Source organism: Camellia sinensis, chromosome 3 (genome assembly GCF_055761805.1).
Source record: "Camellia sinensis isolate YWXY chromosome 3, ASM5576180v1, whole genome shotgun sequence".
Taxonomy (NCBI): Eukaryota; Viridiplantae; Streptophyta; class Magnoliopsida; order Ericales; family Theaceae; genus Camellia; species Camellia sinensis.
In genome coordinates, this window is record NC_138963.1 from 71,034,073 (window position 1) to 71,048,390 (window position 14,318).

A 14,318-nucleotide genomic window follows, 5' to 3' on the forward strand; every position below is an offset into this window, starting at 1 on the left:
TTTGTAAAGAAAAAGGATGGTACCTTACGCCTGTGCATTGATTACCGGGAATTGAACAAGGTAACGATAAAGAACAAATATCCCTTACCCCGTATTGATGACTTATTTGATCAGTTGCAGGGATCACGGGTGTTTTCTAAGATTGATTTGAGATCTGGGTATCATCAGCTGAAGGTTAAAGCAGAGGATGTTGAGAAAACCGCGTTCAGAACGAGGTATGGTCATTTTGAATTTCTTGTTATGCCATTTGGAGTGACTAATGCTCCGGCAGCGTTTATGGACCTAATGAATAGAATTTTTAAAACCTACCTTGATGAGTTTGTTGTAGTCTTCATCGATGATATTTTGATTTACTCTAAAGATAAACTTGAACATGAACATCATTTGAGGATTGTTTTACAAATACTTCGGGAAAGAAAACTATTTGCTAAGTTAAAGAAATGTGAGTTTTGGTTGGATGAGGTTATTTTCTTAGGGCACGTGGTCAACAAGGAAGGAATTTCAGTGGACCCGCAGAAAATAGAAGCAATTGTGAATTGGCCTACACCAACTAATGTGACAAAAGTTCGCAGTTTCATGGGCTTAGCTGGGTACTACAGAAGGTTTGTAAAGGACTTTTCGAAATTAGCTGTGCCTCTTACCCAATTGACACGTAAAGGACAACCATTTGAGTGGAATAGTGAAAGAGAATCAGCCTTTCATGAATTGAAGACAAGATTGACCACTGCACCAATTTTGACACTACCTTCAGGTACGGAAAATTTTGTGATTTTCAGTGACGCATCTTATAAGGGTTTGGGTTGTGTGTTAATGCAGAACGGAAAGGTTATTGCTTACGCCTCCCGACAGTTGAGGCCACATGAGAAGAATTATCCAACACATGACCTAGAATTGGCCGCAGTTGTTTTTGCTTTGAAAATCTGGCGGCACTATTTGTATGGGGCAAAGTGTGAAGTCTACACAGATCATAAAAGCCTAAAATACTTCTTCACGCAGAAAGAGTTGAATATGCGTCAGAGAAGATGGCTGGAATTGATAAAAGATTACGACCTAGAAATTCAGTATCACCCCGGAAAAGCTAATACAGTGGCTGATGCCTTGAGCAGGAAATCAACAGGGAGTATGGCTTGTTTGCTTACTGAACAAAGGGAGATCTTGCAAGACTTTGAAAAGTCTGAAATTGAAGTGGTAGTGTGTGAACAGGGCGGATTGATAGCCGCTATTACAGCCGAGCCGGCAATTGTTGATGAAATCAAGCAAAAACAGAAAGAGGATGAGTTCCTCAGAAAGGTAATTGATGAATTTGAAGTAAGCCCAAAAGCGGAGTTCGGCGTCGAGAATGGAATGTTGAAATTTCGAAACCGAATATGTGTCCCAGATATCACGGAACTAAAGAAGAGGGTCTTAGATGAAGCCCACAGATCCGTATTTACTATGCATCCGGGTAACAATAAAATGTATCGGGATTTGAAACAAACCTATTGGTGGCCTAAAATGAAGAAAGAGATTGCAGAATATGTGTCCAAGTGCCTTCAGTGTCAGCAGGTTAAGGCTGAACATCAGAAACCAGGCGGTCTACTTCAACCTCTCCCTATTCCTGAGTGGAAGTGGGAACATGTGACTATGGATTTCGTTGTTGGCCTACCTCGGACTTCCCGAGGTATGGATTCTGTTTGGGTTGTAGTTGATAGACTGACTAAATCTGCACATTTTCTGCCTGTCAAAACTACGTTTACCGCTTATAGGTTGGCTACTATTTATGTTGATGAAATTGTCCGTTTACACGGAGTTCCAGTATCCATTGTGTCGGATAGAGATCCGAAGTTTGTATCTAGATTGTGGAAGAGTTTGCAGGAAGCTATGGGAACAGAACTAAGGTTCAGCACTGCATTCCACCCACAGACAGATGGGCAGTCAGAACGAACAATACAGACTTTGGAAGATATGCTTCGCATGTGTGCTTTGGATTTTCAGGGGAGTTGGGAAGATTACTTGCCACTTGCAGAATTTGCCTATAATAATAGCTTCCACTCCAGCATCGGTATGGCACCATACGAGGCTTTGTATGGTAGGAGGTGTAGATCACCTATTTGTTGGACAGAGGTCGGAGACAGAGCTTTGCTTGGGCCCGAAATTGTACAAGACACCTCTGAAAAGATCAAAACTATTCGGCAAAGGCTCAAAACAGCTCAAGACCGACAGAAGAGTTATGCAGATGTCCGGAGAAGACCTCTTGAGTATGAGGTCGGCGACCATGTGTTCATCCGTGTTTCTCCAATGAAAGGCCAAGTCAGGTTTGGGAAAAAGGGCAAGTTGACGCCCCGTTATATTGGGCCGTTTCAAATTTTGGAGAAACTTGGTCCAGTTGCTTATAGAGTTGCTTTGCCACCGGGATTTGAGCAAATCCACAATGTGTTTCATGTGTCAATGTTGAGGGGTTACCTCCGGGACCCGTTGCATGTGATTGATTATCACCGGATTGCTATCGATGAAAATATGGAATATGCTGAATGGCCGGAAAGAATTGTTGACCGACAAGTAAAAGAATTGAGAAACAGATCCATTCCAATGGTGAAAGTGGAATGGAAGGAACACTATGGGACAGATGCTACATGGGAAAAAGAGGAGGAAATGCGTCTACGCTATCCACATTTGTTTCCCGACGAAGGTAAATTAAGTTTGGAGGACCAAACTTCCTAAAGGGGGGAAGACTGTAATACCCCTGTTCCGTAATATGTTAATTGGTCCTTAACATAATGTGATTATGTATTTTGATATGATTTGGTGTTCTACTATGTGAAAATATGTGGTTTGAAATTTTATCTGTTCATCGTAGGAATATCTGTTTGAATAGTCTGCTTTGGAAAATTAATTGAGGGCCTTATCGGCCACAGAAACCGAAATTGATTACGCCATTGTGGTTGGCATAATTTTTAGAGCCTACGGTGAAATTTAATTGGAATTTGATTCTGGTCAATTTAAACTGATTAAATTGATAAATTAAGTACCCCATTATTTTATATTAAAATATTTGTTAGTGGGGCTTGTTGTATATTTGTATTGCACTCTCCTTTAGCCCTCTTAAAACTCAAAATCTGAGTTAGACAATTGAGAGTGAGAGAGAGGCCGGCCATGGAGAGAAAAAGGGAGAGATTTGTGTAATTTGGGCTCAAGACTTGGGAATTTGAAGATCTAGCTCAAGATTTGGCTAGAGCTTGAGTGTTGAAGCTCTTAGGTAAGTGAATTCATGGACTCTTACTTGTAATTTGTAAGTTCAAAGGTTGTTTGTGATCAAGAACATGTAATGAGTTGATTTTTGTTGAGTTTGAAGTCTTAGAACTCATGCATGTAAGAAATTACTTTGAATTTGCATGTTTGAGCTTGAAACACATGATTCATGTAGAGTTTTGGTTAAAGCTCATGTTGTAATCACCATTTGTACCATCTAAGTTGAGAATGATGAGCATCTCCCACATGCATGTACAAATCATGGGAGTATAAGTCTTGAATGTTTGAATTTGAGCATGTTGATGATGGGTTTGAGATATTTTGGGACATGCATGTAATCCATGTAATTGAGCTTTCCTAATGTTGTAATCTTGCATTAGTAGCATGTTAGCATGTGTAAATGTGTAATTTGAACCATTGCATGCAAGAAATGTGGATGGAAAACCGATTTGGAGCTCAAGAACACGATCTGGGAAACCCAGATTTTTGAGGTCCGCTCGAGCGGGGTAATGGCCGCTCGAGCGGGAAAATCGTGCTCCCAGCATTTTTGCAGAGTTGGATGTCCGCTCGAGCGGGACACTCCACGCTCGAGCGTGGATTTTCGTAGACAGGCCTTCAGCTTGAGCGCTCTATCCCACGCTCGAGCTCATCTTTCGTGCAACCAGTACTTCTGCAGGCCTTAAGGGTCCGCTCGAGCGGAGAAGTTTACGCTCGAGCGGGGACCCTGTTTCCTGGAATTTTGTTCATGCATTCTGTGATTCGTTTTCCGTTCCCTTTCACTTGTAAGCACTCTTAGGCATATGTTAAGCATTGTAAATGAGTTAATGAGATAAGAACAAAGCCTAAAGAGGTATATGTGAATTAAAGAACGGATTGAACTGTTAGTGACCCTTTTGTATTCATGAAATGTGTAGGGTCAAGCTCCAGGGCGCATCCACAAGCCGATCACTGTGAGTAATATCAATATTTGAAAACTTGTCAATGTCCAATTGTTATTCCCCTATAAATATTATGAGTTGTTAATCGGGATTGTGGACAAAAGTCTGACAAGAATAAATGAATGAGTGGGCCAAAGGCCGTTTTGACATGAAAGAGTGGGCCGAAGGCCGTTTTGATAAGAATGAATGGGCCAAAGGCCGTTTTGATAAGAATGAATGGGCCAAAGGCCGTTTTGACATGAATGAATGGGCCAAAGGCCGTTTTGACATGAATGAATGGGCCGAAGGCCGTTTTGATAAGAATGAATGGGCCGAAGGCTGTTTGATAAGAATGAATGGGCCGAAGGCCGTTTTGATAAGAATGAATGGGCCGAAGGCCATTTTGATAAGAATGAATGGGCCGAAGGCCGTTTCGACATGAATGAATGGGCCGAAGGCCGTTTTGACATGAATGGAAATCTGAATGGGCCAAAGGCCAGAATGTTTGGAACTACAGTTACTTGACTTGCATTTCGTATAGTTATATATATATATTTTGTTGTTAAACAGAAGTATGAATTGGGCCCAAGGCCGTTTGGAGCATGTTGTTCTACATATTGTTATGTAACTGTTATATTTGATATTATTCACTGGGCTATCGCTCACGCTCATTCATGTATTTGTAGGTGAGCCAAGGGAAGTCCAAACCCAGCCCCAGTGAAGTCTGCTAGAAACAACAGGAGTTTTGGGAGAGTCAGCCTTGTGCCTCGCGCATGAGACCATCCTTGCCCTTTCACTATGTACCTATGTTTTGTCTTGTTGGCAAGGACCTAGTGCATGTCTGTACATAGTCTGTTATAGGTTGACTCGTTTTGGACGATCCTGTCTGTAATGAATTTTGTGAAACCGTACTTTTGATGTGAGTTATTAACGTATCTGAGTATGGTTTGTTTGATGTGCATATAAGCACGGCTCTATGGACAAAGTTTTTAATTTTGCTTCCGTTTGGCCCCCATTAACTCTGTTAAAATACGTTCCCGACAGTTTGAGGCCGTAGGTAATCTCACGATTACTGGCCGGTTACGTCCTTAACCCACGGGGGCGGGTTCGGGTCGTGACAGTGAACTCCCTTGGTCGGACCTTGCGGTTGTAGTGTGTTCTCATTTTCTATTGGTATGAGGCCAGTCGGACAGCGGTGGTGTCTCTGAGTTCTTCAATTAGGTCCAGGTCTGCCCGACGGAGTTCTTCAGTTTGTGCTGGATCCGAATGTAAAACCCTGGGGGTAGGCAGACCGACTTCGACTGGGATAACCGCCTCAGTGCCGTATGTTAAGCAGAAATGGGTTTCCCCAGTGAGAGTCCGAGCTGTAGTTCAATAAGCCCAGAGTACATTTGGAAGCTCCTCAGCCCAAAGTCCCTTAGCAGCTTCTAGCTTGGTTTTGATGATCTTCAGAAGGGAGCGGTTGGTGACCTCAACTTGGCCATTGGCTTGGGGATGACCGGGGGAAGAGAAGTAGGGCTGAATCTGTAGGTCTGAACAGAACTTTCTGTATTTGGCCTTGTCGAATTGTTTACCGTTGTCGGAGACGATGGCCTGGGGGATGCCAAACCTGCAAACGATTGATTGCTAGATAAACTTGGTCATGTTCCGTTCGGTAATGGTGGCGAGGGGTTCTGCCTCTACCCACTTGGTGAAGTAATCAATGGCGACGATTGCGAACTTGGTCTGACCTCGGCCGGTGGGAAGTGGACCGACCAGGTCGATTCCCTATTTGGCGAATGGGTAGGGGCTGCAAAGCGTGATCAACTCTGTAGGAGGAGCATGAGGGATGTTGGCAAAGCGCTGACACTTGTCACATTTGAGCACGAAGTCAGCCGCGTCTTGGTTGAGAGTAGGCCAGAAATATCCTGTGCGAAGTATCTTATGGGCCAGGGACCTGCCGCTCGAGTGATTGCCACAGATACCCTCATGAATTTCTTGCATCACATAAGGTGCTTGAGTCGGATTGAGGCACCGCAGATAGGGGCGTGAGAAACCACGTTTGTACAAGATGCCGTCGACAAGGATGTAATTGGAGGATCGTACCCTGATTTTGGCGGCTTGCTGGTGGTCATCTGGGAGTTCCCCTGCTGTTAGAAATTGAAAGATATCCGATGCCCAAGGGATGGGCTCAATTTGGAGGAATTGTACTTCATACTGGTCGGGGGAAATGGCGGGGTGGGACAGGTATTCGAAGCGGACACCCCTGCTGAGGGCGGACTGGTCTGCGGAAGCCAGCTGGGCCATCTCATCTGCCTTAGAGTTCCCTGCTCTAGGAATGTTCTTGATGTGGAAGGTATTGAAGAGGCGAACAAGGGGGAGTGCGAGATCCTTGTAAGTTCGCATCGTGCCTTCCTTGGCGTCGAATTCGCCCGTGATCTGTCTGACGATGAGCTGAGAGTCGCTGAGCACTCGGATGTGGCTGACACCAATGTCCCTGGCTAGGCGAAGGCCTGCTATTAGTGCCTCATATTCGGCCTCATTGTTACTGGCTTCAAACAAGAAGCGGAGCGCACATTTGAAATACCCACCCTCAGGGCTGGTGAGAATGAGGCCAGCCCCACTACCTTGCCTACGGGATGATCCGTCGACGTTGAGAGTCCAAGAGTGAGGGTCTTCTGGCTCGATGGGAGCTGGCAGGGGTGGAGGGGCAGTGGTTGGGGTAGGATTAGTGAATTCCAAGATGAAGTCGGCGATAGTCTGTCCCTTAATTGTTGTTCGAGGTCGGTAAGAGATGTCAAACTGGCTGAGTTCCACTGACCACTGCATAAGTCTGTCGGAAAGTTCTGGTTGCTGCATGACCTTCTTCAAGGGTTGGTCATAAGGACCACTATGGAATGGGCTTGGAAGTAAGGACGAAGTCGTCTAGAGGCGGTGACCAAGGCCAAGGATAATTTTTCTAACAAGGGGTAGTTCTGCTCTGCTCCCCTGAGAGCCCGACTGATGTAGTAGACCGGTCGTTGGACAGAGTCGTCTTCCTTGATAAGAGCTGCACTGACTGCGGTGCTTGAGACGGCTAAGTAGAGGAAGAGGGACTCGCCCGTAATTGCTTGTGAAAAGAGAAGTGGATTGGCCATGCACTGCTTTAACTGCTGAAAAGCCTCTTAAGATTCAGTTGTCCATTCAAAAGTTTTCCAAAGAACTTTGAAGAACAGAAGGCACTTATCTGTTGCACGGGAAATGAAACGGTTGAGGGCTGCAACTCGGCCAGTGAGTCTTTGAACCTCCTTGACCGTCCTAGGAGACTGCATCTCAACCAGGGCCTTGATTTTTTCAGGGTTAGCTTCAATGTCCCGCTGGCTGACCATAAAACCCAGAAACTTCCCAGATCTGACGCCGAAGGCGCACTTCTCTGGGTTGAGCTTCATTTGGTACTTGCGTAGCGTGGCGAAGGTCTCCCGCAGGTCTATCAGGTGATCGGTGGAGAGTTTGCTCTTGACTAGCCTGTCGTCGACGTATACTTCCATATTCCAACCTATTTGGTGATGGAAGACGGCATTGACCAACCGTTGGTAGGTGGCCCCAGCGTTTTTCAATCCGAATGGCATTACTTGGTAATGGTAGGTACCTCGGTCGGTGATGAAGGATGTATGTTCCCGGTCGGATGGGTACATGAGAATTTGGTTGTAGCCGGAGAAAGCATCCATGAAGCTGAGCATTTGATGACCGGCCGTGGCATCGACCAGCAGATCTATACGGGGCAGAGGATAGCTGTCTTTGGGGCAAGCTCAGTTCAGGTCAGAGTAATCGACACAAAGTCGCCATTTGCCGTTGTTCTTGCGGACGAGGACCACGTTTAACAACCATTTAGGGTAGTCGGCATTTTTGATAAATTGGGCCTCAAGGAGTTTGTCGACCTCTGCGGCTATAAGAGTATTGCGCTTCGGATGAAAGATGCGCTGCTTTTGGCGGTACGGTCGGAAATACGGTTCAACGCTGAGGCGATGAGTTATAAAAGAAGGGTCGATGCTTGGCATATCTGAATGAGTCTAGGCGAATACATCATTGTGCTCGGTCAGAAGTGCAGTAAGGTCAGCCTTGGCTTGGGGGGGATAGCTGGCTGCCGATCTTAGCAGCTTTCATTGGGTTGGTGGGATCGATGGGAATCTCAACGAGCTCCTCCACCGGTTCGCCCCTAACCAGTTCATCCTCATCTCGGGCGTCAAGTCCTTCAATGATCATGGCCTCCTTCAACTTGACTTCTTTGAGTGAGGCGACATAACATTCCCTGGCGATGGTCTGCTCTCCCCGTACTGTCTCGACCCCCTGGTCGGTGGGAAACTTTATGGCGAGGTGATAGGTTGAAGTGATAGCTTGGAAAGCGTTGAGGGCGGTACGACCGAGGATGATGTTGTAGGCAGAGGGACAGTCGACCACAAGGAAGGTGAGTAACTTGGTAGTCTGCCGTGGGTATTCGCCAATAGTGATGGGGAGGTCAACGGAGCCGATGGAGATCACCCGGTCGCCAGTGAAACCGACCAAGGGGGTTTGGAGAGGGGACAGGCTTTCCTCCCCAATTTTTAGCTGGCGGAAGCAACTGAGGAATATGATGTCAGACGAACTACCGTTGTTGATGAGAACCCGCCTGACCTTATAGTTGGAAAGAAAGGCAGAAATGATGAGGGGGTCATCATGAGGATAACGGATGCCTGTACAATCGGCGTCCGTGAAGGTGATGGGCTTTGTCCACTTCTTGGGCTGCTTGGAAGGTCGGTCTACCGTGTCCACTGCTTTGTCCGAACCTTGCCTTATTTTCCTGAGCTCTGCTTTCTGAGCGGAGCGGGACGGTCCGCCGCAAGCAAGGCCACCAGAAATGACTCGGATTTCACCAACTGGTGGAGGGAGGTTACCTGGGGGCCGAGGCTATTGTGGGAGGCGGTCATGGCCTTGGGCAGGTTGGGTTGGCTGCTGAGGTGTGGTACGTTAGCGGTTGTTTCTGAGGGGCTCAGTTCGTTGCCTCTGTTGCGGGCGGGTGTCTGTGAATCGGCTGAGACGCCCTTGACGAATGAAGGTCTCGACCTGATCCTTGAGGTTGATGCAATCATCAGTGTTGTGGCCGTGGTCTTGGTGGAAGCGACAGTATTTGGCTTGGTCTTTCCGGTTGGAAGGGGTCCGTGAAGGTAGGGGCCATTTGAGGGGGTAATCCCGTTGGATTTGGTGGAGAACTTGTTCCATAGGAGAATTGAGGGGTGTGTACCACTCAAACCGACCGGGGGGTCGTGCTGGTGCCGGCCGGTCAATGCGAGGAGGTCGGTCGGGATATTGGGGCATTTGGCTGTTATGCTGGGTGTTTCTTGGTTTTGGGTCTTTTCTTTTTTCTCTGGGGAGCGGGTTTTTGGATGTTGGATCTTGGCGAGCGGCCAGTGAATCTTCGGCATTCATATATTTCTGAGCTTTGGATAATAGGGCTGCCATAGAGGTTGAAGGGTTTTTGAAGAGGGAGAAGAGGAAATCGGACGATCGTAGCCCGGCCATGAAAGCCGTAAGGATGACCTTATCGTCATTCTCCGCTACTTGTAGGGCTTCGGTGTTGAAGCGGGTAACGAAGCTATGTAATGACTCCCCGTCGGTCTGACGGATGTTGAGGAGTTGGGTTGCAGGACGGCGTTAGCGTTGGGCTCCAATGAAATGGCTGAGAAAAGAGTCGGTGAGATGCTGGAAAGTGGAGACAGAGTCCGCCGGTAACTGACTGAACCACAGTCGGGCTGACCTCTTCAGTGTCACAGGGAAAGCCCGACACATGATCTCGTCGGGGAAGGCATGAAGGATCATGAGTGTACGATAGGTCTCCAGATGGTCGACTGGATCTGTCGTACCATCAAAGGAGTCAATGGTGGGCATCTTGAATTTAGTAGGCAAAGGTTTGTCCCGAATGGAGGCAACAAATGGTGAATTTGCCGTGGTAGAGGGTTTATTCTGAATGTTCTGGATAACTCCTTGGAGTTGGAGCTTCATTGCTCGGAGCACGGCGTCCCAGAGTGGAACGTGGTCTCCCTGGTCAGTCAGTAGAGGTTGGACGCTGCTGGCCTCCCCTTCAGGGGCTGGTGCTATGGCCGATGGGTGTGGGGGTGGTGGTGGTGGTGGATTTATGTGTGGGTGGGGAGGTTGCAAACCTTCCAGGTTGGGTGGATGGGGTTGGGGGGCAGTATGGCTCGGGCTTCTTTCTCGATTGGAGGGAATATCTGGAGGTGGTGGAGGAGGAATCGGAAGGTTCCTTTGGAGTAAGGCATTTATCAAGGCCTGGTTTTGTTCGGCCATGCGGTTGATGCTGTTGGTAAGCTCGATGAAGTACTGTGGTGGGTTATTTGGATTGAGGGGGTCGTTTTGATGGTCGGTATCATTATTGTGAGAAGCCATGGATCTAGTCGTGACCATGCACTTTGACGGGTAGGAGATAGAGGTTGTTGGAACGGGGCCTCCGGCGACAGTGATCGCAACCGGCGTGCGGAGCAAAGCATTCCCACAGACGGCGCCAACTGTTGATACCGTTCGTCCCAGTGGATGGATCAGAGTGGTCCAAGCTCCCCAAGGCCAAGCCCAGAAGATCGAGCCCACCGGATATCCTGCAAACAAGTTCAATGGGGAACGGGATAGTCCCCCAGCGAACTCTCCGACGAACAAATTAGGAAGAGAAGCAGAGTATATGGGAGAGGATTTGAGATAGAGAACTTAACCTTTTTCCTTGTCTACAACGTTCGCTTATATCCTTTGGTAATCATTTCCCTGTCCCTTCCGACCTGCTCTCCTTGCCGAAAGCCTATGCTGTAGCTCGCCTTGCTCAGGGTAAGGAGGTCCTGTTCCGGCGGAGAGGTGTTGTCATAATAAATGCTGTGATGGGTTGCATTAATGGTGATGTGCGGTGTCAATAACTTTGCAGATCTTTGTCTGCTGATGTGGTTCATCCTTCTCTTGCCGTGTATCTGAATGTCATTGGCTCTTTGTGTCATGTTGGACTCCAGCTGTCTTGGACCTCGTCAGTTGGGTTATGCACTGTGCTTCAAGTGATGGGCCGTGGGTGGTTCATAGCCTTTATGGGCTTATACACATCACTGTGCTTCGAGTGATGGGCCGTGGGTGATTCATGGCCTTTATGGGCTTATACACATCAAAGAATAAACTGAGAAAAATTTAAAACATAAAATATAAAAATAGGGGGGAAAAAAAAAAACTCTTTTAAGGACAAAAATGAGAAAATGATAAAATATAATAGAGCAAAGTGTAATTTATCAAATAATTATCTATTTTTCAAAAGAAATCATATCTGGATCATAAGGAAACTCAACCCTTATAAATAATAAGTACAATTTTAAAGATAGAGGATCTTTTCCAATCCAAAATTTGAATTGAAAGGTATTGTTTGGGCTCGTAAGGCTCCATACAGGTCATGTTTTGATAATTTGAATTGTTCGTTTTGTTGTACACTTTATGTATTTTATCCACATAAAAATTTAGGTGAATCCAATAATTATAGTTTGTTCAATCTATAATGTTTGTCACCAACAAAATAGACGCCAATTGTGTTTCTATTTTTTTGTTGATAAATGCGATAAATTGAATAAATTATGATTATCGGATCACCTTAATTTTTTGTATGAATGAAATATACTTAAGTGCCTAACAAAATGAACGGTTCCAATCATCGAAACAGGACACGTATTAGGACCCACGAGCCCAAATAATGTCTTCCTGTCCAGATTTTGGACTAAAGAGAATCTGCCTCTAATTTGAAAACGATTTGGCACCTCTAATATTGTCATCTCAATTTGAGAGAGCGTTGGACCCGGAACACCTATTTTGGAATTATTTCAGCGATTCGAACCGTTTACTTTTTATGACTCACTAAACAGAATATTCATGCAAAAAATCAAGATGATTAAATATTGATAACTATATATTTGAATTATATTTATTTTAAAAAAAATAGACGACAAATATAATTTTAAGAATCACCATCTATTTTTTGTAATATAAATTTGATTCAAACCTATAGCTACTGATATGCAATCATATTGATTTTTTGCATGAATATTTCAATTAACGAATCCTAAAATTCAAACCTATAGCTCTAATTTTAAAAAGATTTGATTTCTTTCAAATTAGTCATCTAAACTTGAGAATTTCAAACCTTAAATATTAGTTACAACTTATTTATTATATTATATTTTAGTTATGGTTTAATTACAAATTTTTATAATTACTATTTTGATTATTAAAATTAAAAATTAAAAAAAAAAATTCTTTAAGTATCAAAAGGCGATATTTTATTACTCCATTTATCCCAATTTATTTGTTCACTATAGGAAATCCAATTTATTAAAGAGACATACAATCATTATATTTTAATTAAAATTTTGAAATGTTTTTCTCACTATGAACTTTCTTTTTAAATTTTAAAATGTCTTTATAATGATTTATAAGGAGCAATTTTAAAAATTTAACAAAATTTAATATTTTAAAATAAAAAGTGAATAAATATTTTGAAACAGATTAAAATAAAAAGATAAACAAATAAAATGAGACAGGATGTATAACCCAATTTCATCCTTCGATTCTAATTAAACATGGTTTAATGATTACTTGTATATTGGAGAATATACGGCCCATTTTGACAATTAAAAAAAAAATTAACAAATAACAAGTCACCCTTTTTTTAAAATTTAAAATTTTTATTATTTTTTTTTAAAAAAAATTATTTCAATTTTTTAACTTTTTCAGTTCGTCTTATCTTTTTCAACCCGTTTTATTTTTGCCCATTCTGAATTTTAAATTTTTTTTTTAAATAATTAAAAAATTTTGATTTACCTTATCGAACTGATCTAAAATCTTCAATTTTATTCTTAAATTTAAAAAAAAAAAATTATTATTAAAAAAAAAATTACAGTTCTCAAAACACCCCAAATGTTTATCCTTGTCTTAAACACGGACCTGACACGTTAGCGGGGAAGTGGCCATTTTGGAGGAGGAGATCAAAGTGATGATACACCGAAAACACCGACGCCGGCAGAGTCCAAAGAACAGCAACCGGAATAGTCCACCGTTCGCCGACGCCGACCGCCCACGGCAGTGAAATATCGTAGATTATGATGCTCGGTCTCGGCGGCTCAAGCCGATTCAGCGGCCGCTCGAATGGGTCTTCCAGCTTAGTCCGCGTAGCTTCAACAAAATTCGCGACGTCGCCGCCGCGACCTATCTCCGAGGGGATGACGTTGGGGATGGTGGCGTAGCGAATTTGAGCCGGCTTGGTCTCGGAGCTGAGGAAGCCGAGCCACTCCTCCGTCACGACGAAGCTGATAAGAATGCTGTCCTTCCTTGAAACTAGTAAGTTACAGAGGTTCATCATTGGGTTGATGTGGCCCCTACCCGGATAAGGCATTGCCACCACGTGGCATCCCATGATTTGATGAATGGTTCGAATTTGATGGAGGAATGCAGAGGAAGAGAAGTAGAGAGAAGAAAGGGGAGAGACTGCTAGACTGTTGGAATAGATGTGAACGGAGACCATTTGTGGTGACCCGCGTGACTGATTTGTTATTAACAAAAATAACAAATATCAAAACAGATATTTTTATACCATCTAAAAAAAAGATATTTATAATCTGATGACAAAATCTTAGGAAAAATTATTAATTAGTCCATTTTTTTAAAAAAAAAGAAAGATTGATTGAATTTTGTGTGGCTGTTGGTTCTGCATTTGTTTGGTTTTGCCTTCATGTACTAACCTAGTTGGAACATCTTCTTTTATTGATCTTTTTTTTTTTTTTTTTTTTTTTTTTACTTCTTGTACTCTATTTTTCATCATTAAATTTTCTTATTTGTCATTAAAAACAAATAAAAAAGAAGTCACCATTAATTTTTTCATGTTTTGCATATAGATTTGATGTCCAAATCTTGTCTCTAATTTTCGAGATCCTATTTACCATTTTTTACTAAAATTGATCATTAAATTATGAATAGAAGTGTAATTAACATAGATGGAAAAGGGTAAAACTGAAAAAAAATATATTATTAATTTAGTATTTTGAAACAATTTATTTAAAGTAAATTGTCCTAACAGAAAATTGATTTAGAAAAAGTAGGAATTAATTGGTTACGTTCCCAATAGCTTATTTAATTTTTTGGTTTATTTACTGTGGG

The 14,318-nt window shown here is 43.5% G+C and overlaps 1 protein-coding gene across 1 annotated transcript in view; it reads right to left on the minus strand.

The window, feature by feature from the left end:
- LOC114274800 (UDP-glycosyltransferase 87A1) overlaps positions 1 to 13,674 on the minus strand; it is a 32,389-nt gene extending 18,715 nt beyond the window's left edge. Inside the window, exon 1 of the mRNA XM_082919992.1 lies at positions 13,110 to 13,674. Coding sequence (XP_082776118.1) covers positions 13,110 to 13,578 — 469 coding nt within the window. The 5' untranslated portion in view covers positions 13,579 to 13,674. The remainder of the gene's footprint in view (positions 1 to 13,109) is intronic.
- Positions 13,675 to 14,318: the final 644 nt, after the last annotated feature.